The sequence below is a fragment of the Hemitrygon akajei genome, chromosome 27 (assembly GCF_048418815.1).
Source record: "Hemitrygon akajei chromosome 27, sHemAka1.3, whole genome shotgun sequence".
NCBI lineage: Eukaryota > Metazoa > Chordata > Chondrichthyes > Myliobatiformes > Dasyatidae > Hemitrygon > Hemitrygon akajei.
In genome coordinates this window covers 30,824,882-30,851,770 of record NC_133150.1, presented here as the reverse complement: position 1 = coordinate 30,851,770, position 26,889 = coordinate 30,824,882, and the positions used below count along the sequence as shown (strand labels likewise).

General features: G+C 38.4%; 1 protein-coding gene across 1 annotated transcript in view; it reads left to right on the top strand.

Moving 5' to 3' along the window:
- lrig2 (leucine-rich repeats and immunoglobulin-like domains 2) overlaps positions 1-26,889 on the top strand; it is an 83,707-nt gene that overhangs the window by 37,298 nt on the left and 19,520 nt on the right. Inside the window, exons 4-14 of the mRNA XM_073030558.1 lie at positions 3,079-3,213; positions 8,596-8,739; positions 10,060-10,203; positions 10,774-10,917; positions 16,268-16,411; positions 18,162-18,242; positions 19,051-19,122; positions 20,004-20,072; positions 21,889-22,052; positions 24,188-24,508; positions 25,686-25,967. Coding sequence (XP_072886659.1) covers positions 3,079-3,213; positions 8,596-8,739; positions 10,060-10,203; positions 10,774-10,917; positions 16,268-16,411; positions 18,162-18,242; positions 19,051-19,122; positions 20,004-20,072; positions 21,889-22,052; positions 24,188-24,508; positions 25,686-25,967 — 1,700 coding nt within the window. The remainder of the gene's footprint in view (positions 1-3,078; positions 3,214-8,595; positions 8,740-10,059; positions 10,204-10,773; positions 10,918-16,267; positions 16,412-18,161; positions 18,243-19,050; positions 19,123-20,003; positions 20,073-21,888; positions 22,053-24,187; positions 24,509-25,685; positions 25,968-26,889) is intronic.

Sequence of the window (26,889 nt, the reverse complement as noted above, 5' to 3'; positions counted from 1 at the left end):
ACCTGATGGGTTCCCCGTAGAATTTTATAAATCATTCTCTTCACTTCTCCCCTCAGTTACTTTCAGTATTATCTGACTTGTTTAACTATGGCAAATTGCCACCCTCTTTCAATGAGGCTTCTATTATTCTTCTTTTAAAAAAGGATAAAGACCCAACAGAGTGTTCCTCGTATAGGCCGATTTCATTGCTTAATGTTGATGTTAAAATCTTGGCCAAAGTTTTGGCTTATAGATTAGAAACTGTTATCCCCTCTATTATTTCTGATGATCAAACTGGTTTTATTAAAAACCGTCTTCCTTTTTTTAACATTCGGCGTTTATTTAACATTTTATATTCACCTCCGACTAGGATTCCTGAATGTGTTATTTCCCTTGATGCGGAGAAAGCATTTGATCGTATAGAGTGGAACTACCTTTTTGCAGTTTTAGAAAAATTTGACTTCGGTCAAAGTTTTATCTCTTGGATCAAATTGCTGTATTTGTGTCCTACTGCCTCTGTTTTAACTAATTCTCAGAAATCCCAGTTATTTAACCTCAAACGTGGCACCCGTCAGGGATGCCCTTTAAGTCCCTTTCTCTTTGATTTGGCTATAGAACCTTTGGCAATAGCTTTTCGAAATTGTCCTGAACTGACCGGGATTTGGAGAGGGGGTGTTGAGCATAAAGTTTCTCTTTATGCTGATGACTTATTACTTTTTCTTTCAAATCCGTCTACATCCTTACCTCCAATGTTTTCACTTCTTGACCAGTTTAGCCAGTTCTCTGGATATAAACTTAATTTACATAAGAGTGAACTTTTCCCAATTAATAAAGAAGCACAAGAATTAACATTTCGTGATCTCCCTTTTAAAGTAGTCCACAATCAATTTACTTATCTTGGGATTATAGTCACAAGGAAGTTTAAAGATCTCTTTCGTGAAAATTTTGCCAATCTTTCATATACTATTAAACACAGTCTGTTACAATGGTCACCTCTATCTATGTCTTTGGTAGGTCGTATTAATGTTGTTAAAATGTATGTTCTCCCTAAACTTTTATATCTATTTCAATCAATCCCAATTTTTATTCCTAAATCTTTTTTTGATTCCTTAGACTCTATTATTTTGTCATATCTGTGGAAGAATAAGCGCTCTAGAATTAACAAAGTTTATCTCCAAAAATCTAAAAAAGAGGGTGGCATGGCTTTACCTAACTTTCGTTTATATTATTGGGCAGCCAATATACGTTGTGCTACCTTTTGGTCTTTTTTCCATGGCCAACCCGAGTGCCCTAACTGGGTGGCAATGGAGTTGAGCTCCACTAAAGAATTATCTATCTCTGCACTTCTCGGCTCTGTACTCCCTAGTAGTTTGTCCAGATTAATAGTTAATCCTCTTGTCAGACACACTTTGCGTATATGGGCTCAGTTTAGGAAATTTTATGGGTTCCATGGTTTTTCCTTTTCTAGCCCTATCTTACATAATTGCCTTTTTTTTACCTACTACGTATGACTCGGCCTTCTATGATTGGTATAGGAAGGGCATTGGACATTTTGAAGATCTTTTTATTGATAATCGCTTCGCCTCTTTTCAACAGCTCTCTGCTAAGTTCAATCTGCCTAATGCTCATTTTTTTAGATATCTCCAAATTAGACACTTTATTAATCCCTAACTTCCCTGAAATGCTTGAGAAAAATGTTATGGACTTATTTCTTTCTATTAATCCACTAGATAAAGGTTTAATATCATTTGTTCGTGATAAATTAGCAGCCCTACAACGTGCCCCTGTGTATAAAATTAAAATGGCATGGGAGCATGATTTAAATACCTCCTTACTTGATGAGACTTGGGACTCGATTCTCAAATCGGTTAACTCAACCTCTCTTTGTGCTCGCCATTGCCTTTTACAGTTTAAGATTGTTCTTAGAGCCCATATGTCTAAATCCAAATTATCTCGGTTTTGCCCTAACATCAGTCCGCTTTGTGATAAATGCAAAAGGGGCGTGGCCTCTCTCATTCATATGTACTGGCTTTGTCCTAGCTTGGAGAAATTTTGGAAAGATGTCTTCATAACGTTATCGTATATTCTGAATCACCACCTAGAACCTAACCCTTTAATTGCTTTGTTCGGTTTCATGGGGTGAGACAGATTTACGTCTGAGTTCAACTAAGTGTTGAATATTATCTTTTGCCTCTCTCCTGGCTAGACGTTTAATCCTCCTTAGATGGAGAGATGTTGCCCTGCCCACACATGCTCAATGGCTTAATGATATTATGGCCTGCTTAGACCTTGAAAAAATTCATTATTCAGTCCTTAATTCGGATTTAAAGTTCCATAAGGTCTGGGGACCCTTTATTGAGTACTTTCATAACCTTCCTCTTAACTAAGGTTTTTTTTCGGTCCCTTGCTTTCAGCTCCTTTTTTTTTGTAGTAGGCATTAATATCTTCTGTTGCTAAGTGTATTTACAGTTTTGGGGGTTTGATTGTCCTGATTTATGTTCTCTATATTGTGTTGTGGTTGGTCTGGAGCTTTTTTTTTGTTGCGGGGCTTGGGGAGGATACTAATTTTATATGTCTTCAATTTGGGTGCTTTCTCAATTATCTTTCTTTGTATCATATTATTATTGTATGTTTATTTTTGCACTGTATCAATGTTCTTCATTTTGATCCGGGTTTTTTTTATCTGTAGCTATGTAGAAAATGTATTTAAAAAACTAATTTAAAAAAAGCAAATATAAATTATTGGTGTATGTAAAGCTAATTAACATGCAGTTTAAAAAATGGATTTTTTTGCCTTAATGTAAGGGAACTTTTTCCCCCCTGAAATTTGTTTCTATACGTTGCCTGTTTTTTTTCTGGGGCTGTGTGTCTATGGCAATTGAAATCAATCTAATTACAGAATTGCATAGCTGCTCTTCCATCCCAATTCCTCAAACATCTTTCAGTACTGGTTCATACTTTCAGGTATTAACTAAGGAATTTCAAGTTCCACTTGAATATTTTAATATAGTTTTTGGAAGACTGCAGAATCACTGTGCTGCGCGAGAATATTCATTGAGAAAGCTTAACTGCAACATTGTTTACTGCTTAATTTTTCAGAACGCATAATCAGATTGCGAAGATAATTGCATTGGACCTTCAGCCATACACCTCTTTGGACACTTTAGATCTGAGTTCAAACATGATTTCAGAAATCAAAACTACTTCATTTCCAACAATGCAGCTGAAAAATTTGTGCGTAATGGAATTCTTAAATTATCTTTTATTGTTTGACAGCATAGGTGTATTACAGCGATGTACTTGAACGATGTTGTTTGGTACTATGTGGAAGTAGAAAATAGAACCATGAAATTTTAAACTGATGGACCAAGCAGGTATTAATTTGTTGTATTGAGAAATCTATGTGGGATCACTTTGCTATCTGTGGTAAAGACGTGTTATTTCTTGTGCACATATGATTTTTGCACAGTACTGTAATAATTTTATTGCACTGTACTGTTGCTGCAAATAAAACAAATATGACATGTGAATGATAAACCTGATTCTGATAAGGGTCTGAGAGTGTGAAAGGAGCAGGGAGGAAGTAACCATGGTTTGGAAAGAGGGAAGGGAGAGGGGAGGGAGCAGGAAGCACCAAAGAGACATTCTGTAATGATCGATTAACCAATTGTTTGAAATCAAATGACCTTGCCGAGTGTCTCAGGGCTCGGTTTGTCTGCACCCACACCATCCCCGACCCTGGTTCTCCTCTGCTACTACTCCCACACGCTTTCTGCAGCACTCCACCCTCAACCTTTCTGTCTGTCATAGTATTTGATACATTACATATGATATAGTGTGGTTAGATAATTTGATGTTTGAATACCATGCTGGAGGCAGTGGATAGCATCACATTTTGAAGAGAAGATCGGCCATCAATATCTTAATAATTTTCATCTGGATAAGAATGAGCATCTTTGTTTCATTCCTCCTAGCCAGTTGATTTTTATATACTTTCCTTTCTTTCCACCTGTCTTGGGGTAGTTCCAGACTTGCCAATAATCTTTTCAGATGTTGACCAGTTGAACTTCACTGTTATAGTGAAGTTTAAAATGTAATTTAAAGGTCTAATCTATTTAGTCCGACCGCTCTGCCAGTACTTAGGTTGTACTCAAGTCCACTAAGTTGAATTAAAAACAACTATTTGAATATGATTAAATATTGGCTGACTGGTAGGAGGCAGAGAGTGGGAATGAAGGGGGCCTATTTTGGTTGGCTGCCAATGTCCAGTGGTATTCCACAGGGGCTGGTGCTGATCTTTTCACGGTATATCTTAATGATTTGGATGACAATTGCTGGTTTTGTAGCCAAGTTTGCAGACGATATAGAGATTGGTGGGGGGCATGTTAGCTTTGAGGAAGCAGGGTATCTGCAGAAGGACTTGGACAGATTGGGAGAATGAGCAAAGCAGTGTCAGATGGAATATAGGGTAGGGAAGTGTATGGTCATGCACTTTGATATAAGGAATAAAGAAGTAGACTATTCTCTAAATGGGGGGGAGAAGAATTCAAAAATCAAAGGTGCAAGGGGATTTGGGAGTCCTTGTGCAGGATTCCCTGAAGGTTAACTTGCAGGTTGAGTCAGTGGTAAGGAAGACAAATGCAATGTTACCATTCATTTCAAGATGACTAAAATATAAGAGCCAAGGTGTGGTGTTGCAACTTTGTAGGGCATCAGACTGTAAATAGAGTATTGTGAACAGTTTTGGGGCTCAATCTAAGAAAAGTTGTGCTGGTATTGGAGAGGGTCCAGAGGAGGTTTAAAATGATTCCAGGAATGAAAGGGTTAATGTATGAGGAGCAATTAATGGCTCTGGGCCTGTACTGTCTGTAGTTTATAAGAATGAGGGGAGATCTCATTGAAACCTATCAAATGTTGAAGTGCCTGGATAGAGTGGGTGTGGAGAGGATGTTTCTTATATGGGGGATTCTAGGACCAGAGAGCACAGCCTCAGAATAGAAGGACACCCTTCTAATAGAGATGAGGAATTTATTTAACCAGAGAGTGCTTTATCTGTGGAATTCATTGCTACCTCTTGTTAGAGGTGAAGGCATAAGATCTATTTAACGTGAGGTTGATTGGTTCTTGAATAGTAAGGGTGTCAAATGTTTTGGGAGAAGGAAGGAGAATGGGAAAGAGGGATAATCAATCAGCCATGATGGAATGGTGGAGCAGACTGGATGGGCTGAGTGGCCTTCTTCAGCTCTTATGTGTTAAGGTCCTATAATAGTGGTATCAGGCAACTTGCCCTGCCTTTCCACTTTTTACTATACTAGTTTGATCCTTGCTTACCACATTATAGTCATTTAACCTAAAAATGTTTCAAAATTAACCGTTTAAGTTGTCTTCAGCATGTTCAGTACTGCGACTAATTATTTATTAAAGTGACTAACTACCATATTTAACATCATGAAAGGATCTTGTTGAGTCTATCTCAATTTGCTTAGGTGGTCACTTTTTGTTTTCATTCTTTTAGGGGAGGTGAGATCCTGATTTAGAACAGTAGATTAATTGTTGAATTCCATGCAAGTGCTTCAGTTTCTAATTAAAAGGCACAAAACTCTTTGATCTATGTCCTATGGATTTCCATATGGTTCTAGCCCATTGTGATGGGCTCCATGGAGTCTGCTACACTATTGTTTTTCCAGTCACTGGGCACCAATTGTGTCAAGAGTTCCTGAGGGATGTAGGACTGTTGTTAAGGGCTGAAACATTTCTTATCCAGTGTTATTTTCAGATGTTTAGGGTGGCTTAAATGTTAGATATCACCTCTGCTCTACAAAATTTCTGCTAGTTTGTGGATGGGCATGTTCACAAGTATTTTACCATACTACACAATATTCATTCAGCTCTACACATTTCCAGAAAATGTTTTTTTTATTTATTCATTTTCAGCATCTGGGTAGTGTTGGCAAGTCAGCATTTATTGTCCCTGCCTAATTACCCTTGAACTGAAAGGGTTGCAATTCTATTTTATGGTCAACCACATTTGGCAGGTCGAGAGTTTCACAGAGGACAGGCCATATAAGAGTGACAGATTTTCTCCTGTGAATGACACCAGTGAACCAGCTTGACTTTTACTACAATCTGGTAGTTTTGAGGTTATCCACTGTTCAATATTCCAAATTATTAACTCAATTTTAAATCCCATAGGTACTGTGGTGGGACTTAAACTAGGATCTGGTTGTTACTCCAGCTCTCTAGATTTGATAAACTGTTCATAGTGACATGTAACCCTTTCCATTTTAACATTCTAGGACAAAATTGTACACGTTATTCCAAGTGCAGCCTCACTAAGTGATTGGTGAGGCTGCACCTGAAGTACTGAGCATGGTTTTTGTTCCCTTATTATGGAAAAGATCTGGTTAAACTGGAAAGAGTGCAGAGGAAATAAGAGGATGTTGCCAGGACTAAAGCCTGAGTTATGGGTAGAGGTTGGCCTAGATAGGACTTTTGTTTCTTAGAATGTAGGAGACTGAGAGGCAACCGTATAGAAACATTTGAAGTTCTGAGAGGTATAAATCAGGTGGATGGCAAGTCTTTTCACCCCAAGATAGGAGAGTCTATACTATGGGGAATACAGTGTCTATTAATAAGTATTCAACCCCTTGGATGTTTTCATGTTTTATTGTTTTACAATATTGAATCACAGTGGATTTAATTTGGCTGTTTTGACACTGATCAATAGAAAGACTGTTTCATATCAAAGTGAAAATAGTGATCTAAATTATTTCAAATATAAAACACAAAATAATTAATTGCATAAATATTCACTCCCTTCAAGTCAATATTTAGTAGATGCACCCTTGGCAGCAATTACAGCTTTGAGTCTGTGTGGATAGGTCTCTATCAGCTTTGCACATTTGGACACTGCAATTTTTTCCCCCATTCTTCTTTACAAAACTGCTCAAGCTCTATCAGATTGCAAGGGTATTATCAGTGAACAGCCCTTCTCAAGTCCAGCCACAAATTCTCGGTTGGATTGAGGTCTGGACTCTGACTTGGCCACTCTGGTCATTAACTTTGTTTTTAAGCCATTCCTGTGTCGCTTTGGCTTTTGTGCTTGGGGTCACTGTCTTACTGGAAAATAAATCTTCTCTCAAGTCACAGTTCTCTTGCAGACTGCATCAGATTTTCCTCCAGGATTTCCCTGTATTTTGCTGCATTAATTTAACCCTCTACCTTATGCCTTCCAAGGCCTGCATCATGATGCAGCTACCATCATGCTTCACGATAAGGATGGTGTATTTTTGATAAAGTGCAGTGTTTTGCTTATGCCAAAAAGCTCAATTTTTATTTTATCAGACCATTGAACCTTCCTCCAGCTGACTTCAGAGTCTCCCACATGCCCTCTGGCAAACTCTAGCCGAGATTTCATTTGTGTTTTATTTTTCAACAGTGACTTTCCCTTTGCCACTCTCACATAAAGCTGCAACTGGTGAAGCACCCAGGCAACAGTTGTATGCGCAATCTTTCCCATTTCAGCCACTGAAGCTTGTACCTCCAGAGTTGTCATAGGTCTCTTGGTGTCCTCCCTCACTAGTCCCCTTCTTGCACGGTCACTCAGTTTTTTGAGGATGGTCTGCTTTCGGCAAATTTACAGCTATGCCATAGTCATTCCATTTCTTGATGATTGACTTCACTCTACTCCAAGGGATATTCATTGACTTCAAAATGTTCTTGTATCCATCTCCTGACCCGTGTTTTTCAATAAACTTGGGAGTTGCTTGGGGTATTTTTTTGTCTTCGTGATGTAGTTTTTGCCAGAATACTAACTCCCCAGCAGTTGGACCTTCCAGATACAGGTGTAGTATATTTACTATCAGTTGAAGCACCTTAACTGCACATGGTGATCTCCATTTAATTAATTAGGTGACTTCCAAAACCAATTGGTTGCACCAGTGATGATTTGTTGTGTTATATTAAAGAGGGTGAATACTTATGCAATCAATTAATTTGTGTTTTATATTTGTAATTCATTTAGATCACTTTGTAAATATCTGTTTTCACTTTGATACGAAAATGTCTTTCTGTTGATCAGTGTTAAAAAACAGATTAAATCCACTGAGATTTAATCTTGTAAAACAATAAAACATGAAAACTTCTGGGGGGGGGTGAATACCTTTTATAGGCTCTGTAGATTTTAGGGTGAGATGGAGAAGATTTAAAAAGCACGTGAGGGGCAACTTCTAAAAGCAGAATGTGGTGCGTATAATGAATGAGCTACCAGACAAAGTGGTTGAGTCAGCTACAATAGTGTCATTTAAGCAGCACTTGTTCAAGTACAAAGATCTGGGTCAAGTACATGAAATCTGGACTAGCTCGGTGGACACAGTGATCAGCATGGGCTGGTTGAGCTGAAGGGCGTTTATCTATAAGTGGTTAATTGACCATCCGATGAAAAGTCTTGGTCTAAAACTGGCTCTTTATACCTCTCCATAGATGCTGCCTGAGCTGTTGAATTACTCTAGCATTTTGTCTTTTACTTTAATTCCAGTATTAAGGGCCTCTCTTTTTTAAAAAAGATAGTTTGTGCAAAATTTATTTGTTTTGTAACATAAAATCTCTAATTTTCAGATATTTGAACAACAACCGAATAATGATCCTTGAGCCGGGTTGTTTTGATAACCTTTCCAGCACATTGCTTGTCCTCAAACTGAACAGAAATAAAATTTCTGTCATTCAACCAAAGAGCTTCCGGATGCCTCATCTTCAGTCTCTGTAAGTGATTTTGTTCATTTTACTTTTCAAAGTACAGAAATGTGCTTTCTCAAAAAAATGTAGAAGTGCTACTACAGCTTTCATAGATGAGATTATTACTTATTTGAATACAAATTGATTAGGATAGTAGTAGAACCAAGCCGATTTGTTAAAGATGGGATGTTCTAGAACCACTGATCATCCAATGTCCGTGTAGAGAGACTTAGACAATAAAGTGCTACAACCTTGAGATACTGTAGCCTCTAGGTCTCGTACTTACTTTTGGGAGCATGATCTCTGAGTTTCTTTTGAGCTATTGCACCAGCATGCATTCCTGGGGCACAGTGGGGAACCTAAAAGTTCAGTTTAAATTCAGTGAAATGTGCAGGACTCAACTGAGATTTCATTGCAGAATGCTCTCTCGTACAGCAGCAAGTGTAAAATTTACACTAAGGACTCTCCAATATTTCTTGGGTCTGATGATATTGACTGTGTAAAACAGATTACCTCATTGCATTTTTAAGGAAAAGAGAGTGTTACACGTGGATCCAATCAAAAGAGAATTGTTGAAGGGTCTAATACTGGATGAACTGTCTACTTGATGTAGAAAGTAATCAGACTATCAAGAAGTTTCAAGTTGTGTAATAGCTACAGAATGCACAATACTCTGCTATATTACTGAGAAAGTTTAATCTATTTACTTGAAAAGCTTTATTGTTTAGACCATAGCAACCCTTAGTGGGGAAATCTAGAACTGGGAACTTAATTTCTACATAAAGATTTGCCTGTTTAAAATGGAGGTAGAGCAATTTCTTCTCGGTCATTAATCTTTTGGAATTTACCACCCAAGATACCAGCGGAGGTTGAATTCTTGAATACATTCAAAGCCAAGCTAGATTTTTTTTTATCTACAGAGAAGATGTTAAGGAAATGGGCTTAGAAGCCCCCTGGCCTGCTCCTGAGGTTAATATTGTAAATAGGACATGCCCACAAGAGTACTGACCTTGCCACAAATGACAATTTTGCTCTTGGTCTGTCATGTTCAGAACTTGCAAGTGAACCATAAAACAGCTGAATTTACTGAATAAGATTGTCAATGGCCAAACTAAGGAAAATAGTCATATTTGTGGCAATTATTTGTTAAACTACTGAATCTAAAATAGATATGTACAAGCATCCTTTGTCAATTCGTAATGTTTAGAAATTTATTGTAAAAGTTGTCATTATGGTGCGCATTCAACCACCTGGAAGGTTTTTCAAAATCCTTGTCACTTGTTTGGGGGGTGGGGGATAAACCTTATCCACCATACAAGTTAAATTTGTGTTTTGATTTTTGATCAGGGAACTAAAGCGCAATAGAATCCGGATTATTGAGAGTCTTGCATTTCATGGCCTTGACTCATTGAAATCATTGAAGCTACAGCGTAATGGAATAAGTGAACTTAAGGATGGAGCTTTCTGGGGGCTCAATGAAATTGAGCAGTTGTAAGTCCTGTCATTTAATATGTATTCTGGATCATGTCAAACCACTTAAGAAAATATTGGTGTACTGGAGTTTTGAAGGGTTTAATGCGATTAAATCAAAGTTATGTGAATATAGTTGTTGAAGTAATTGTGTATTAACTTGTCTTTCTTGGATAAGTCAACAGTTTTCTTTTTCTATGTTATGTAGTCCAAGGCAATTTAATGTCTCCTCTTCTGAATGTTGCAGTCTTTGTTGATATAATTTACTTTGCTAGAATTATCCTAGTTTTTGATTGCAAGTTGTGCATGTAGGGACCTGCCTGCCTAAGGAGTGGAACCTTAATGCTGCATATTACTTGATGTTGCATGCATATCTAATCATTAGTAAGCAAAAGTTTGGGTGCTTTAGGAATATTTTGAAGAATTTTTGGGGGGGGAATAGAAATTGATTTGGCATTAGAGCTGATTTTTTTTTGACTCTGGGAAATCCGGTCTTTTTTTAAATTTTTCCCTTAATTATTATGTGACTAGTGTTAAGAAATAAGATCATTTCAGGGTAGGGAAAAATAGATGATTATTTTTCTGTTTTAGGGACTTGGAACACAATAACCTGACTGAAGTTACCAAGGGTTGGCTATATGGCCTTAAACTTCTGCAGCGGCTACACCTGAACCAGAATGCCATTGCCAGGATAAGTACTGATGCTTGGGAGTTCTGCCAGAAACTGACAGAGCTGTGAGTTTCTTTAATTCTTTCCTTCAGTCTTTTATTACTGGCTTGAAGTAAATCATGATTTTAATCACTGTGGGCCACAATTTCATCCATCGCTTTAAGAATGTATTAAAACGTAGCCTTCTGACAATGTGTTTGATCGCCTATCCTAATGTGTTGTGAAGTTTTAAAAGTTGCTGCAAGAGGCCTTCTGGTACAAGCCTGCCTTCAAATTGTTAATATGAAAGCATAATTGTGCATATACTCCAGATAAGGAAAGGGTATTCATTTTTGAAAAAGGATTTGGTGGTTGCTTTAAGAAGGTGTTGACAATGCACTCTTTTCCCCACCGGATAAATTTTCTTTTAGCAGTTTCCTTAATACTGAAAATAATGTGTATTGTTACAAACCCCGTAACTGGGTCACTTACCAGCAAAGATAGCGAGGTCCGTTGAAGTCTGATGGTACTATCTTTAACAGTATTTATTGGTAAAAATACACAAAAATAATATCAATGCAAACATACAGATAATATACGTTGTCAATACTAACTCTAAAAGTGCGGGTATAATAATAATCAATAAGAAATAAGCTCTATCGTTGTCTAGGGGGTAATGTATTGTCCGATGGAAATATAAAAGTCACTCAGTTCATTCAGTTCATACAGGCTTCAGCCTTTGGGGACCGCTGGGTTTTCAATTGTTGGAGAGAGAGAGAGATTTTGAGAATAGAAACTTGCCAGCTTTCCTTTATCCGCTCTTGATCCATATTCGTCTTTTAGCGAGGCTGTTCCGTGGAGGACTTGTCATCTGGGCAAGGATCTGCACACACACAAGCCTCCACCGGTCTCATACGTTTCTCCTGGTGTGTCTAAAGGGGTTGTTCCCCAGACCCTCTTTTATCCTTACTCACGGAGTCTCAGATGTCAATCAGGTTGGGATGATGCAATCCCTCAACCAGCCCACTCTGGTCACCCCCTGAGGGCTTCAATGAATAGTACAGTACTCAATACACAATTCCATCTCCAAGAGACAATAGCCGTTATCAATGGTTCTGCCTTGCTGAGGCCAGGACACATTCCAAACCTGTGTATTCTGGACGTCTCTCTCTCATTTCCTGGGTCCCAGACCCGAATTAATAGCGATCCTGCAATTCTCAAAAAGGAGGGGGCTACTTTTTACCCTTCGGCCCCTCTGAGTTGTGGTACATTCGTAACACCCCCTTCAAAGCATTTTTACCATCGGTAAAAACGAAGTAATACAGAGTCTTACAGGATTTTAGAATCTAACACAATACAAAAGTTTTTTTTTCACTACAGAGTAATACAGTTATACATTCAATTCAGCATCTAAACAGTTAACGATTACATTGTCACTTCCTTTAATATCTTAACATCTTGTACCTTACTAAAATCTTGTAGCATCAGACTTCAATTTAATAACCACCTATTTTTATTTATTCCTTCCGCAAACAAAAACTAAAGAGTTGTGATCTTAGCTTACGTGTATACGTGTATACTACAAAAGTTCATGCAAATACTAATCTTTATTGTTGCTTTCAAACTTAACAGTCAATCTTCCATGGGGGTTGTCTTTATTATGCACATGCTTTGTCGAAATCCCTTCAGACCATATCCTGTTAGTTAAAATGGCATCCCATCAACCCTCGCCCCTTTTCCAGTTAACTCCCACGTGGTGAGCTTCTTTCATAGGAGTTATTTTATCAACAATGTGTTCCAAACTTAAGCCATTTTCTGAATTTCCACACAATTCTTTTAAGTTTAAGCAAGTTGCTAGTTTTCTCTTTAGGACCCTTCATGCTATTAGTTCTCAATTTAAGATCTGCAAGCGATTCCTCTTTGTTCAAACAGCATTTCGAATTCTGCTTTTTCACACCACACTCTTGAATAACAATAGCGTGTGGGGCACCTTTACATTCCAACTCAACCTGTAATTGATTCGCAGGCACCGCGTTACCAAGCCATTGTCTCTGTAGCTTGGTTGCTGCTTCTGACATCAATCCAGACTTTAAAATTTCTTCATTCAACTTAGGAACTACACTTTTCCCTTTTCCTTCAATAATAAGATTCACATCACCACCTTTTATGTCCTCACTAACTTTTAACACACCTTCGAACACAAACAACTGGGAATTCTCACTTCCCACTATTACCAAGGTTAACCCTTTCTTCACTGAACCAAGTCCATCTGACCCACAAGGACTGCATTCCTTTTCAACTGAATCAAATACCTCAGACTTTTTCTGAGCTCCATTACTAGGTTCAGCATCCACATCTTGGACACACTCAAATGGGACATTTGCCTCTTCCAGGCTTTCAATACCCGTGCCCTTTTCAAATTCTAAATTCCCCTGATCCTCCCAGCTACTCTCTGGGCAACTCCCTTCCGGAGTAAACTCAACCCCGCGGGCTGAAACAACCTCATCTGCCAACCCAGCAGACTTCTTCAAGGTAATGGCATCCTTTTCATCTAGGACTGCCCTCATTTCATTATCGGGAACACCTTTAGAATTTTCAACTTCTTCAAACAGTTCTGCCAAACCAGACAGATCATCCATGTCCAACCCTGGACCTTTTAACAGCCTTATCTGTTTCTCATCTTTACTTCGTGCCTCTATAAATTTTCTCCTGGCTAAGGGCAGGTCTACCTCCTCTCCCTTACTCTCTTTCACTTTCCTATTCTCCATTTTTCCACCCTCTAAACCCTCGTGGTACAGGGTCGGTAAAAACATCTCGGCCAAATCGATACTGGCCTGATTTAAACTGGTTTCGTTCTCAGCTGCCTTTCTCCACATGCTGCGAGTGATCGCGCATGCGGGATAGATCTGGGAATCTAGGGGCGGGACCTCAACACTCACAGGCTGGCTCGTCAGCTTCATTGCTGACCAAACCTTACCACCGGCTAAATCATTACCCAGAAGGACGTCCACGTCAGCTCTCAGGAATTCTGATCGCACCCCTATTTCAACTGGTCCAGATACCAGATCACAATTTATAATGATCCTATGCAAGGGCACTGTTTCTGTCCCTTTTCCTATTCCTTTCAAAGCTACCATTCCCGTCTTGCGACCAAAATCCAGTACCTTACTGCTAATCAATGACAGTTCAGCTCCCGTGTCTCTCCAGATCTGCACTGGAACTGGTGTGTCTCCCTCTCTCACAGACACGGTTCCTTTTGAAATACATTTCTCAGACCCTTCTCGTACTCTGTCTACCTGGGGCTCTCTCGTCGATTTACTGATTACCACAGCACATCCTATAGGGACTGCTGCTTTCCATTTTCCTGTCTCCTTCCTCGGAGCAAGGCACCTAGATGCAGTATGTCCCCCCCCCCTTTCCACAATTAAAACCGGTCAAGCCAGGACCTCTCCTGCCGTCTTGCCTCTCCTCCTCAATCTTACCACTAGCTCCCGGCGGGACCTCTGCCTCAGCCGGCGGGCTTTCTCTACCATTCCCACGGTCTTTCTGGTAACTGTTATTCAAGGAAAACTTTGTCTTGTGGGTTAGGGCATATTCATTTGCGAACCTAGCAAATTCGGAGATGGACTTATTCGGCTTCTCATTCAAATACATCCGGATATCATCCGAAACACAACCTTTAAATTCCTCAATCAGAATTAACTCCCTGAGACGCCAAAAATCTTCTTCCACTATTTCTGCTGCACACCAGCGATCCAAGAGCACACCCTTCTCATAGGCAAACTCGGTATACGTCTGATTCCACCCTTTCTTTAAATTTCTGAACTTTTGTCTATAGGCTTCAGGTACCAATTCATAGGTCCGAAGAATGGCCTCCTTTAATTTTTCATAATTCTCAGACTCTTCCTCCTCCATGGACAACGTCGCATATGCCCGTTGTGCCTTCCCTTTTAACACACTTTGTAACAACGCCACCCACTGCTCTTTGGGCCACTTCTGATTCACTGTCACCTTTTCAAAATGCAAGAAATAACTATCAACATCTGTCTCCTCGAACGGAGGTGCTAACCTAAACTCCCGACTAACATTAAACCGCTCCTCTCGGTCTGACCCTTGAACTCTTCGCTCTTGCCTTAACTTCTCCATATCCAAGTCATGTTGCCTCTGTTTCTCCGCCTCCCTCTCCTTCTCGGCTCTTTCCTTTTCTTTCTCAGCTCTCTCCCTCTCTTTTTCAGCTGCTTCCAGCTGTTTTAACTGAATTTCATGCTCCCTTTGTTTCTCAGCTCTTTCCTGCTCTAACTCCTTTAGCTGGAGCTCATGCTCCCTTTGTTTCTCAGCTCTGTCCTGCTCCCTTTTCACCTCTAACTCCTTTAGCTGGAGCTCATGCTCCCTCTTCCTCTGTTCCGCATCCAGCTTCAATTTCTCCAACTCTAACTGAGCCGTCCCACTAGCTGGTACCTTTTCAGGGATATTTTCCAATACCTCAGCTGAAAACACATTCTTCACAATATAATACTCCGCACCTCCCGCTTTTTCATTGACAATCTCACCTCTGCGAGGTTTAGTCCTTTCGCAATATTTATCAAGTCCGACTTTGTGGCCTCCTCTAGAGCCTCCAGAGTCGGGTTTTCTATAAATTCATCCACGTCCATCTTTGCTGGTTTCCCGTCTGGCTACCCGCGCAACCAGATCCAAGTTTGGACTTACAAGCCCAATTCACTGGCCCTCCAATTTGGTATCAAATCTCGAGACGAGATCCTGCTCCTATTTTTTAAGTTCTTATGTAAATTTACATATTATAAAGCAAATTATTATGTTACTGTATAACCTAGAAATCTACAGCACATTACAGGCCCTTTGGCCCATGATGTTGTCCCAACCATGTAACCTATTCTATAGAAGCTGCCTAGATTTACCCCACCACATAGCCCTCTATTTTTCTAAGCTCCATGTACCTAACTGAGTCTTTTTTTTTAAAAAAAAAACCTATTGTATCGGCCTCCACCACTGTCACTGGCAGTGCATTCCACGCACCCACCTCTCTGGGAAAAACTTATCACTAATGTCCCCTCTACCCACTTCCAAGCACCTTAAAACTATGCCCCCTCGGATTAGCCATTTCAGCCCTGGGAAAAAGCCTCTGGCTATCTACACAATCGATGCCTGTCATCATCTTGTGCACCTCTCTGGTCACTTCTCCTCCGCTGCTCCTAGGAGAAAAGGCCAAGTTCACACAATGTATTCTCATAAGGCACGCTCTTCAATCCGGACAACATCCTTGTAAATCATAGATGAATGTATACCTTGTAATACTCTGCATTGTTGTTGTATCGGATTATGAATGGTCATTATTGTACATGGGGTGGGCAAGTTATATTAATGCAATTCCATAGTTTATTTCATACCTCTTAAATGACTTTGTTCCTTTTACTTCAGGGACATGACCTACAATCAGCTGACTCGTTTAGATGAGTCTACATTTACAGGCTTGAAATTGCTTGAGAATTTGTACATGGGAGACAACAGAGTGAGTTACATCGCTGATGAAGTTTTTAGTGGCCTGTCTAACCTGCTCACACTGTAAGTATGGAGAATAAATGAGGTTGTTTGGTAAAGTAACAAAAGCAGATTAAAGGAATAAAAATGTGTAATTTACTTCACATCCTTTAGACTACTAATTGAAACTTATCTGTAAGTCTTGTCGGTGAGCATGATGCAGATCTAAATCTGCAGCAGACGTGGAATGAGTCATGTCCTCTATCTCAAAGACATTATCCATGACTACAATGGACTGTACAGCTGTGCTTACTGGAGATTTTGTTACACATGTGAGCCATTGATGAACATTTCTGTAAATTAGTTTTTTTTTTGAAGTATTACATTGCACTGAAATGCAAAGATTTCAAGTTTTCTATCCAATGTGCATTTTCTTTGTATTTCTATTATGGTGAAAACTATAGAAGATGGAAAGTGCTTATAGATTTGACTGTCACTATCCATTTAGTTCTTTGAATACTTATGGAGAAGAAATTGGTTCAAAGTTCAGCTAAGGAGGTTGTAAGTTAGACTTGCTGAATTACTGCAATGAACTAAATGAAATTGCAAAGGAGTTCCAAATTAAATGGAATGGGTTTACGTAATGTGGATTTTTTTGGCCCTTAGTTTAACCTTTTGTAGATAAGGGATTGCAGTTCATCTAGACTGGTTCAAAGTAGCATAAAGCAGAAAGGATCCATATTAAATTGTTTTGTCCTCTGGGCGAGGGATGTAAAAAGAAATGGCTGGTTTCTTCAGTTCGGGGTCGCCAACCATATTCACATTCCAAGGCATTACTGATTAACAAGGCTCCAGCTTTTGATGCCTGAGTGGAGCTGTGTGGAGAAAGCATAATTGATCAGGGCAAAGGCAAAAGGGTGGAAACATCTTTTGTCAAAATGAAGTTGGAAATAATGCTTAGTGGAATTGTTTATTGTTTAAGCTTCTGAATGAATTTTGCAGTTTGCCTCCAATGTTTCCTCAGATAGAATTTAGAAACTTGTTTCAAATGGTCTCCTTAAAGGCACAGTCATTGTCATTAACTAGCAAGTTCATGCAATGCAAGTGGTGGAGCATATCAGTACTTTGTCCTCTGAACATTGTGGTTCTATTCTTGTATTCTTGAACTGTGTGAGCTAGTGCAAATTAACATTCACACCAGAATCCTGTTGCAGACTGCCATTAACAAATGTTGAAGACCGCATTACACATTTGCTAACTGAATAATGCATAATGTTTACAGAATTTGAGCAGATTTAAAGCTGGAGGGGAAACATTCAATGTTTCCATCTGGAAGTCATCACTTTATGTAAGTTCAGACTATAAGGATATCTAGTGGAAAAAAATAACAAGTATCTGCCCAACTGTGAGTTTTATAAAAAGTCTTAAGGTTCTTGGATTTTTGCTAATTACATCTGGCAAGAAGATCATCTTACTTCAAAGTTTTCTTTCATACCTTGAAGTCAATATTGAGCGCAGTTAAAAACTGTGCAAAAGTACTGCTGATGCATGTGGGGAAAATAGTCAGCACTCTTCTGCTGAAAGTTTGCGACCTAAAATGTTAAGCTTTTATTTTGCCTAATCTCCATTGTGGTGCTTCCTCCTTTGTTACAGGTAGTCAACCAAAATAAGGTGTGCTCTATTCAGATCACTATCTGATACACATTTTACTTTTGTATGGGCTGTAATGGTGCTTTAAGGTATCAAAGCAGAGTTCTTAAATGGATGGTAAACTGAAATTTCTTTTTCCCTATACTGTTTGTAAAATTCATTAAAAGCAGGTTTCTTTTTGTAGTGATCTGAGGAATAACGAAATCTCATGGGCAATTGAGGATTCGAATGGTGCTTTCACTGGATTAGAGAAGCTGCAAAAATTGTATGTATATTGTGACTGAAGTTTGTGTGTTGCTTTTCCATTGCGCATTTTTGTGCCTGCCCTTTTCACTTTCTCCCATTCCAACATGAATTCTGTCACAAACCTAAGATTGCAGTGATTCTAAAGTTGATCCATATTTTAACTTTTCCTCCACACCCTTACCTGCTGCAATTTACTCATGATATTGCTCATATTAAGCAGACTAATGTGCTACTTAACATTTTACTGAACTGTTTAGTCTGATTTTAAGAGGTGCAGTATATAATTTCTAGGCTAGGTTACAAGTATCTAATTTGGCTAGTTCCTGCAGGCTAAAGGTCCTTGTCAACAGACATACCTGAGGTTTAACAATGGCTTCAGTGCTATGCTGAGAAGAGAAATTGAAGACATTTTCTACTACAGTTTAAGACCCAAAGTTATGATCTAATCCCTTGTGTAGCAGATATTTTGCTGTGAATTAAAGTGCCCTCAGAAGTTTTGAGGCTGCCTATGCTTAGTATGTACACATGCATATTACAGCAACATTCATTTGTTAGAGATCATCATCAGATTCTCAAGCACAAATCAGTTATGGCAACCAATCTTGATGCTCTGACCAGGGCATAGATTTTGGCAAGTAACAAATAGTCTGTTTATTGCTGATATCTTTCTGTCTATTAGATTAGGGAATAGATAGCTTTCTCCAATCTCAAGATCTAGTTTTTGTTAGAGCCTATTATGGAGCTTTTTATAATGGATGCAGACAACATGTAGATGGCTTTTGTGGTGCACACTGTTGACTGTCACATGTCTCTTTGCTTCTTTATAGGATCCTGCAAGGAAGCAAAATAACTTCCATCACAAATACAGCATTTTCTGGACTAGCAGCCCTTGAATACCTGTAAGTATAAATATCTAAATACACTTCAATTCCTTGAATTATCTCAAATTGCAGCACAAATTAGAATGAGATTATAAATACGTGTTGTATTTAGCATATTCTATTTCCATTTACCAAATATTCTACAAGTCAGGATTGCGCGTTGGTTTTTAATGTCCTCTTTATCGGAGTCTGCGCTCTATGATATAGGGCCCCAAAATAATAGTCTTTGTTGGAAATGACAACAGTGCATACTTGGGGAGAGACTTGGTCACATGAAGCTTCCCTATTTCAACTGTATATAGTGTGTGTATGGTTTTAAACACCAGAGATTAGACGGGGGTTGCACAGTGATCAGAGCCATTGGCTCAACTCCAGTGACAAAGGTTTAGTCCTGATCTCTTGAGAAAGTGACTTTTCTGTGAAAGTCTGCATATTCTTGACATGGCATGGCTTTCTGCTGGATGTTCTGGCTTCCTTCCACGTAGCAAAATGCGCTAGTTAGTAGCTCATTTGGCCACTATAAATTGTCCCTAATGTGTGGGTGAGTTTATGAGAATATATATAGAAAATCACATGGAGTTAGTGTGATTGGGTGCTGGATATTCAGGAAAACTTGGTGGGTAAAAGCCTTGTTTCCATGCTGTAAAACTCATTGACTGTATTTTGTCAAAATCTCTACTTTATAAACTATTCATTGGTCATTTGGGTAAAATGTGCATTTGTTCACATGGGCAGGTACCATCTATTTCAAAAAGATGTGTTCGCTGTCCTAGCTAAACTACTTACCCTCATTCTTTTTTGTTTTTGGAATCTGAGATGCTTTGATATGTTAATATGCTGTGCAATTGTTTCTATTCCTTTTACTTTCTACTTACACAATTTTATTATCTTCCTTTCAGAGATCTGAGCAATAATGCCATTATGTCAATTCAAGGAAATGCTTTTTCCCAAATGAAACTTAAAGAGCTGTGAGTATTTAAAAATATTCCAGCCAGTTAATACTGTTCATTTAAAAAGCCTCTTTCTGAATAAACTTTGTCTCAGTCATGTGCAAAGCGTTCACATAGACCTCTGTTTGATAGCTGCCAATGAATGCAGGATGGTGGCATTGGGTTGGAGGTGGGTTGTGTAGGGAAAGGATGATGGGCATTCTTTATCCATATTAAAAATTGCGGGTCATTTCAGTAACCCAGGATACTTTGAAGGAGTGCATGAGTGATGTAATGTGAAGTAATATTCAGGTAAGCAAAAGAAAATCTACCTTTTGTTTATCACAGGTTTTTTTTGTTCCTCTTTGTGCCTTGAGGCGTATCAGGTGGCAATCTTGCCATTTCCTTAGTGTATGTTTTTGCAAGGTGAAGTTGCTAGCTCAACGCTCAACCCAGCGTGGATGGAAAGCGTGCAAGAAGCCAACTAGATTCAAACACTGGACCATATTCCTCAAAGTCCAGTGCAAATGCCACTACGACACTTGCCAGCTAATCATAGCAGTTACCGTGACGCTATTGCTGTTCAGGGCATTGGAGTTTGGTGTTCAATTCCGATGCTGTTTGTAAGAAATTTGTACATCTTTCCTGTGAGTGCGTGGGTTTCCTCCCACCTTTCAAAGTCGTACCAGTTAGCAATTCAGTTGGTCATTGTAAATTGTCATATGGTTGGGCCAAGGTTAAATGGGTGTGTTGCTGGGCGGTGTGGCTTGTTTGCCGGGAGGCCCTGTTCCATGCTGTATCTCTAAAAGTAATTTCTTTTAAAATCCTGGGATTTAGATAGGATAATTGAATGGCTAATGTTTAGTAATAAAGGTGCCTATGAGATTGGAGAAGGATGATGTTTCTGAGGTGGTATTTTATTTAAAATCAACTGTACAATTAGCAAATCTGAGATAAAGTGACAGCTGTGCAAATGCACTATTTCAAGGCTTTGGTTACTTTGCCAACAGGATTTGTTGGATAAACATAACTGTATAACTATTTTGAGTTTTAATCAGTTCCATGCACAGAATAAAAGGAAGTCATTCAGCTCCCTAAGCCTATAATGCTGCCTTTTAAGACATGGCTGATCTGTATCTTATCTTTGTTTACCTGCCTTGCTGTTATATCCCTTAATGTTCTTGCCCAATAAAAATACAAATCATTAGTTCCAATCTTTTGAAATGGATGGGATATGGGCCCCATCTTGATTTCGGGGATTTCTGTCAGTTAAAAGGCTTAAGTCACAACCTTTTGAAAAACATCACATAAAACCTATCTTGTTATTTATGCTACATGTTTGGGAAATGATTGGTTTGTATGTAGGTGATACATGGTTCACATGCACAGTGTTACTGCAACTAAATTGGTACATAAATGCTAACCTGATTGCTGTTAGCCCACCTCCCATCTGAATGTGGTATTAACTAAAAGTGGTCATTCCATTGACCTTTTTGGGTGAATGTTTTTACTCTTAATAGTGGATGTTCGATATATTCACTGCTGATAACTGATTTTCTATGTTTATATGCTGCCATTTAGCCTTTTGTATAACATTTGTTTTGAGTTTGTCTGAGCTTTGGAATGCTACTTGTATAGCATTCAATATTTCCCTTGTACAACAGCCCCCATCTAAGATGAATGGGATACAATTGCTGAAAAAAAAACTGTGGTTTTGGCTGTCATAGCATTGTCTGTACTCGATTCCTTAGAGCTCTTTACCGAGAAATGCTTGCTGCAGTTCACTGAAAGTAGTAATTTAAAGTTAGGCTTTTCAAAGATATTGAAAAGGATGGTTTTAATTTACTCTCCACAGAGTTCTAAACACATCCAGTCTTTTGTGCGATTGCCAGTTGAAGTGGTTGCCTCAGTTTCTAATGGAAAAACAGTTTCAGCACATGGTTGCTGCCAAGTGTGCTCATCCTGTGTGGCTGGCAGGAAAAAGCATCTTTAATGTTGATGCCAAGGACTACATATGTGGTTTGTATAATATGTTTATTCTGACTTAATTTGTGGGAATTAGGCTTGTTAGATACTTAAGTAACTTGTCTCATTTTATGGTAAGTTGGTTTTTTTTTCTTGCCACTGATTCAGTGTATAATACAGCTTAAATGAATGCTTTAGTAATTGCGAACATTAAGTTTCTTTATTTATACCTTGAAACAAGCATTGTATTTCTGGAGTAAAAGAAGTAGAAATCAAATGGAGGGCTTGTTAAATCTTTTTGGGTGGTTGGATCTCTGTTTAATTTCTGATCCTTGGGATTCTTCTGGAGGTCAGGAATGATGAGCAAGCAGTCTTAATTCCAGGATTTCAGTTCATTTTAAAGTACAAACAGACAAAAAACAAATTAAATAAAGGACTGAGAAACAATGCTAAGAGGTAGAATGGATAGTAAGACAGAAGAACTAAAGAGATGAAAATGAAAATTCCTTAGATAGGAATGAATTGGTCAATGGACTACATAATTAAAACAATTACATCCCATGGGTAATGTGCTATTACTTAGCCAATGAGAAAGGTGATAAACTTAGTTTAGCTTCTATGCCACTTTCTGCCGGTGAGTGTAAAAAAATACATTAGTTCGGTTTTTTTAAAAAAGTGCAAATCTTTTTTTTTTAAAAAACATTGGTTTCCAACAGGCATATGCCAAATTATTTTGTGTTCCATAATCTGTTTAAAAAATAGAATCAAGTTACAGATATCAATTTTTGGGGGGATTTTCAGCAATTTTCATCTACTCTTTTATTGAAATTCTGTTTTTGGTAATTAATAAGGAAAGGTGTTATAGTGTTATGCACTAAATTAAAACTGGTTCCATCGCTGGCCTTAGATTTCCATTTAGAAGTTGAAGTTGCTATGCAATTCCTACCATTAGTTAAGGATCCTTGCTGCCTCCAATAACTAAACACTCAAGGGTCTAATTACACAGTAGCGCAGCGGTTAGTGCAACACTTACTGCTGAGGTTGCTCGGGAATTCGGAGCTCAATTCCAGTGCCATCTGTGAGGAGTTTGTACGTTCTCATAGTGAACCACGTGGGTTTCCTGCCTGTGCTTTACTTTCCTCCTACAGTCCAAAGACGTACCAGTTAGTAGGTTAATTAGTCATTATAAATTGTCCTGTGATTAGGCTAGTGTTTAACAGATGGATTTGCTGGGTAGTGCAACTTGGGCCAGAAGGGCCTGTTCCACACTATTTCTCTAAATTTAAAAAACGTAACTTCCATGGAGCAAGCAAATGGTATTGGTGGAATCACGTCTGGTAAATTTGACCAGTATTCCAGTATTTCTTGCTTCAAAAAGACCTGATGCTTTTCATTTGGATCTGGTCAAGTGCGGGACCCCATTAGTAAACCAAGCAGTGTTTCAAACGTGTCTTGAATCTGGTTCTTAAGGCTTCAGCCCTTCAGCAGTTTACATGCATCGTCCTAATGCAGGATTTGCATTGGCTATGTTATTCACTGTACACTCTCAGATTTGTTAGAATGGATTTTGCATGCCTGTATCCAGAGAAAGCAAAGAGAAAGAATGAGAGTAAAGCAATGTTTTATGAGCTAACATCTGCTGTTAATTAATAATTCAGTGAATGTTTAACTAAATTATATCTTGCATGACCTCATGCATTCTGTCAGCTTATTGTCTCCATATGCTTGCTCATGGAAGTTGCCTTTGTAAACTTGTATCTTGACTTGAAGGAACAATCACAAAATGCTCATTATTTCCAGCATCTGTGGAATCTCTTGTGCTGAAGAAACATCCATTAGATTTTATAGCATTTTAGGTTAGTAGCAAACTTAGACTGTAATGATGCAACAAATCAAAGATTATTAAGATAAAGAACAATGAATGGATCAGGAAATAGAGAATTTGTATAATAAATGGGGATAAAGGTTTGATTTTTGGGGTGAATTACTTGGCAGCTATTTATTTGCTATTATTTAATTAATATAATCTAAATATGACTTTTAGCAATAAATTCTTAAGCTATTTTCAGGAGCCGAGAGTAAAGCAGGGGATAATAGAATTCTGAGTACAACAGTTCAGTTTCATCAAACAAAACCCTTGGTATAGTTTTTGTATCTTGGCCTATTCCTTGATATTTTTCATTCCATAGATGATTTCCCAAAACCTGTGATCACCACCCATCCTGAAACCACTGTGGCACTAAGGGGGATGAATGTCAGCTTCACCTGCACAGCTGGTAGCAGCAGTGACTCTCCCATGGCTGCTGCATGGAGAAAGGACAGCGAGTTGCTGTATGATGCAGAGATCCAGAACTTCTCCAGCTTGCGGGAGAAGGAAGGAGAGTTTATTGAATACACCACTGTACTGCAGCTGCGGAACATCAATTTTACAGATGAAGGGCGGTACCAGTGTGTTGTCACAAATTACTTTGGCTCAAACTATTCCAACAAGGCAATACTTACAGTGAATGGTATGTGAATTTTCTTGCAATGGAGGGGTGTGTGGTTATAACTTAACTGGAAAATTGGAGCATAATGTAATTGCTTCTTGACTGCTTCTCTGGTGCAATGGAAGTTGAACATAAGTTGTGCTAAAATCACGGAAGTTATTGAGTCACCTACAATTAATTCCTGGGCAGCTTTTCCATTATAAGTTCATTTTTTTCCATTGCCGGTTTCTATACCACATTATAACAGTACTTGCCCATACAATTCAGCATTAGTAATTGCATTTCTTGCTGCTTGGTGATGACATTGTACCACAATCAATGACCAGAGGATACATTTGTAATTTGGCAAAATTACTTCACAAACTGTTAGTAAGGAAAATGATGGTATAATTTTTAATGGAAATATAAAACTGAAAGCAGAATATAATTTTTAAAGCAGAGGGTTAAAACTCTCACTTGGCATTTGCTGTCTGACACAAAGACCAAAGGTTTGTGCCAAAATTCAATATTCTGCTTCAGTATAAAGCCTTTGAATGATTTTAGTTTAGACCGACCCTCTATTTATTTGGAATTCAAGTGAAATATGTATAATGAAATGGAGTGCTCCATCTCAAAATCCCAGTTCTGTTTGAAAACCTATAGAGGACAAATTTATAACCCTAGATTTCAATTGTTGCCTTTCACTTTAGGTTACTTGTTCCCAGTGTATTGCAACCAAAAATCCAACATGTGAAACGTTCAGTTCATTTTCAGTTTGAATGACTGTACAGCAAACAAGTTTTAAAATTGTTCCTTTTAACTGGGAGGAAGAAACAAAATATATAGTAGGAATCACATGAAATTTTACCAATACATGTGGTACTTTTACAGAGATACAGTAGTGAACAAACTAAATTTATTGTCTCTATAACATCTTCACAATTTTGCGTTCATTGTGTTGTATCCTGTGCATATACACCGGGCTCTGGATGCTTGTGGGCCTAAACTGGAGAAATCCCCATGAGTGCTTATCTTTCTAGTAATACTTCACTTCAAATCTGCCCATGTAACCATGTCTTGAGCCTTGTCTCAGTATTTCTTTTGCTCATCATTTGGGGAATTTTTTTTCCATTGAACTCCTGGAAAGTGTTCTTGGTTATTTATTATTTGAAAGATTTCTAAAAATGCAAATTAGGACGAATTGTTTTGCTTCCAATAGAACTTCCCTCATTTATGAAAACCCCCATGGACTTAACAATTCGAACCGGTGCAATGGCTCGGCTGGAGTGCGCCGCAGGGGGTCACCCAATACCTCAGATTGCTTGGCAGAAAGATGGTGGCACGGACTTCCCTGCAGCAAGGGAGAGGCGTATGCATGTCATGCCAGAGGATGATGTCTTCTTCATTGCAAATGTGAAAGTTGAAGATATGGGCATGTACAGCTGTATGGCACAAAATGCAGCAGGAGGCATATCAGCAAATGCCACCCTCACTGTCCTGGGTAAGAAGTCGGCTTTTGTGAAAACTGTTACTGGTATTTTATCGACTGAATGAAAGGAGGATAATGATCCTAAGATAAATAACTTTGGATCAAGAATATGAAATGGGTTTTGTGTAAAGCTTTAGAATGTGATTTGTTATGTTGGACCATCCTATAGATTGGATTAGATTCAGTCTTAGTGGACATTGGTGGCTATTGAGTGAAGACATTTTTTCCCCTCTTTGAATGTTAGGTTTATTATAATTGGACAAATAAAAGATAGGGTTTTGTTGATTAATCCAACTAAGTTCCCATGACTTGTTTTTATTTCAAAACAGTATGGAGTCTTTCCACTTCAACATATGATAATTAATATTGCAGTACAAGCCATCCTCGGGTCGCAAACTGGCTCCATCCATCAGTCAGAAAATACACAAAGTTACTTAGTACAATAACCATACCCCCATAGTATTATATTGACTGCTGATGTAGTTGTAAATAGCTACTGGAGATTGAAGCTGTTAAATGTAAAAGGTTGTTATTCAGCACATGCATGTATTCTAGAGAATCTGTATTTCCTGTTCTCTTGTGTGTTTTCCTTCCCTGACAATCTGTAATATGGTGAGATTTATACAGTACTGTGCTTAAGTGTGAGGCACCCTAGATATTTAATATAAATTTTGTTTTAGATGCTTTTTTGTCTTCTGCATTAGTGCGCCTGCAGAAAAGAGAAAATTTTAGATTTTCATTCATTTTCCAGAGAATTAAATGTCACAGAGAAGTTAGTTTTTTTTTAAAGAAAGTAACATATCAAGTAATAGACCACTTTTCAAATAAAAACTTGATTACTTCGTCGGTATATATCCCAATGCATGATTAAATAAAGATAACAAACAGGTGCTAATGATCAATGACATAATAAGTTGAATGAAACAACTGAAAC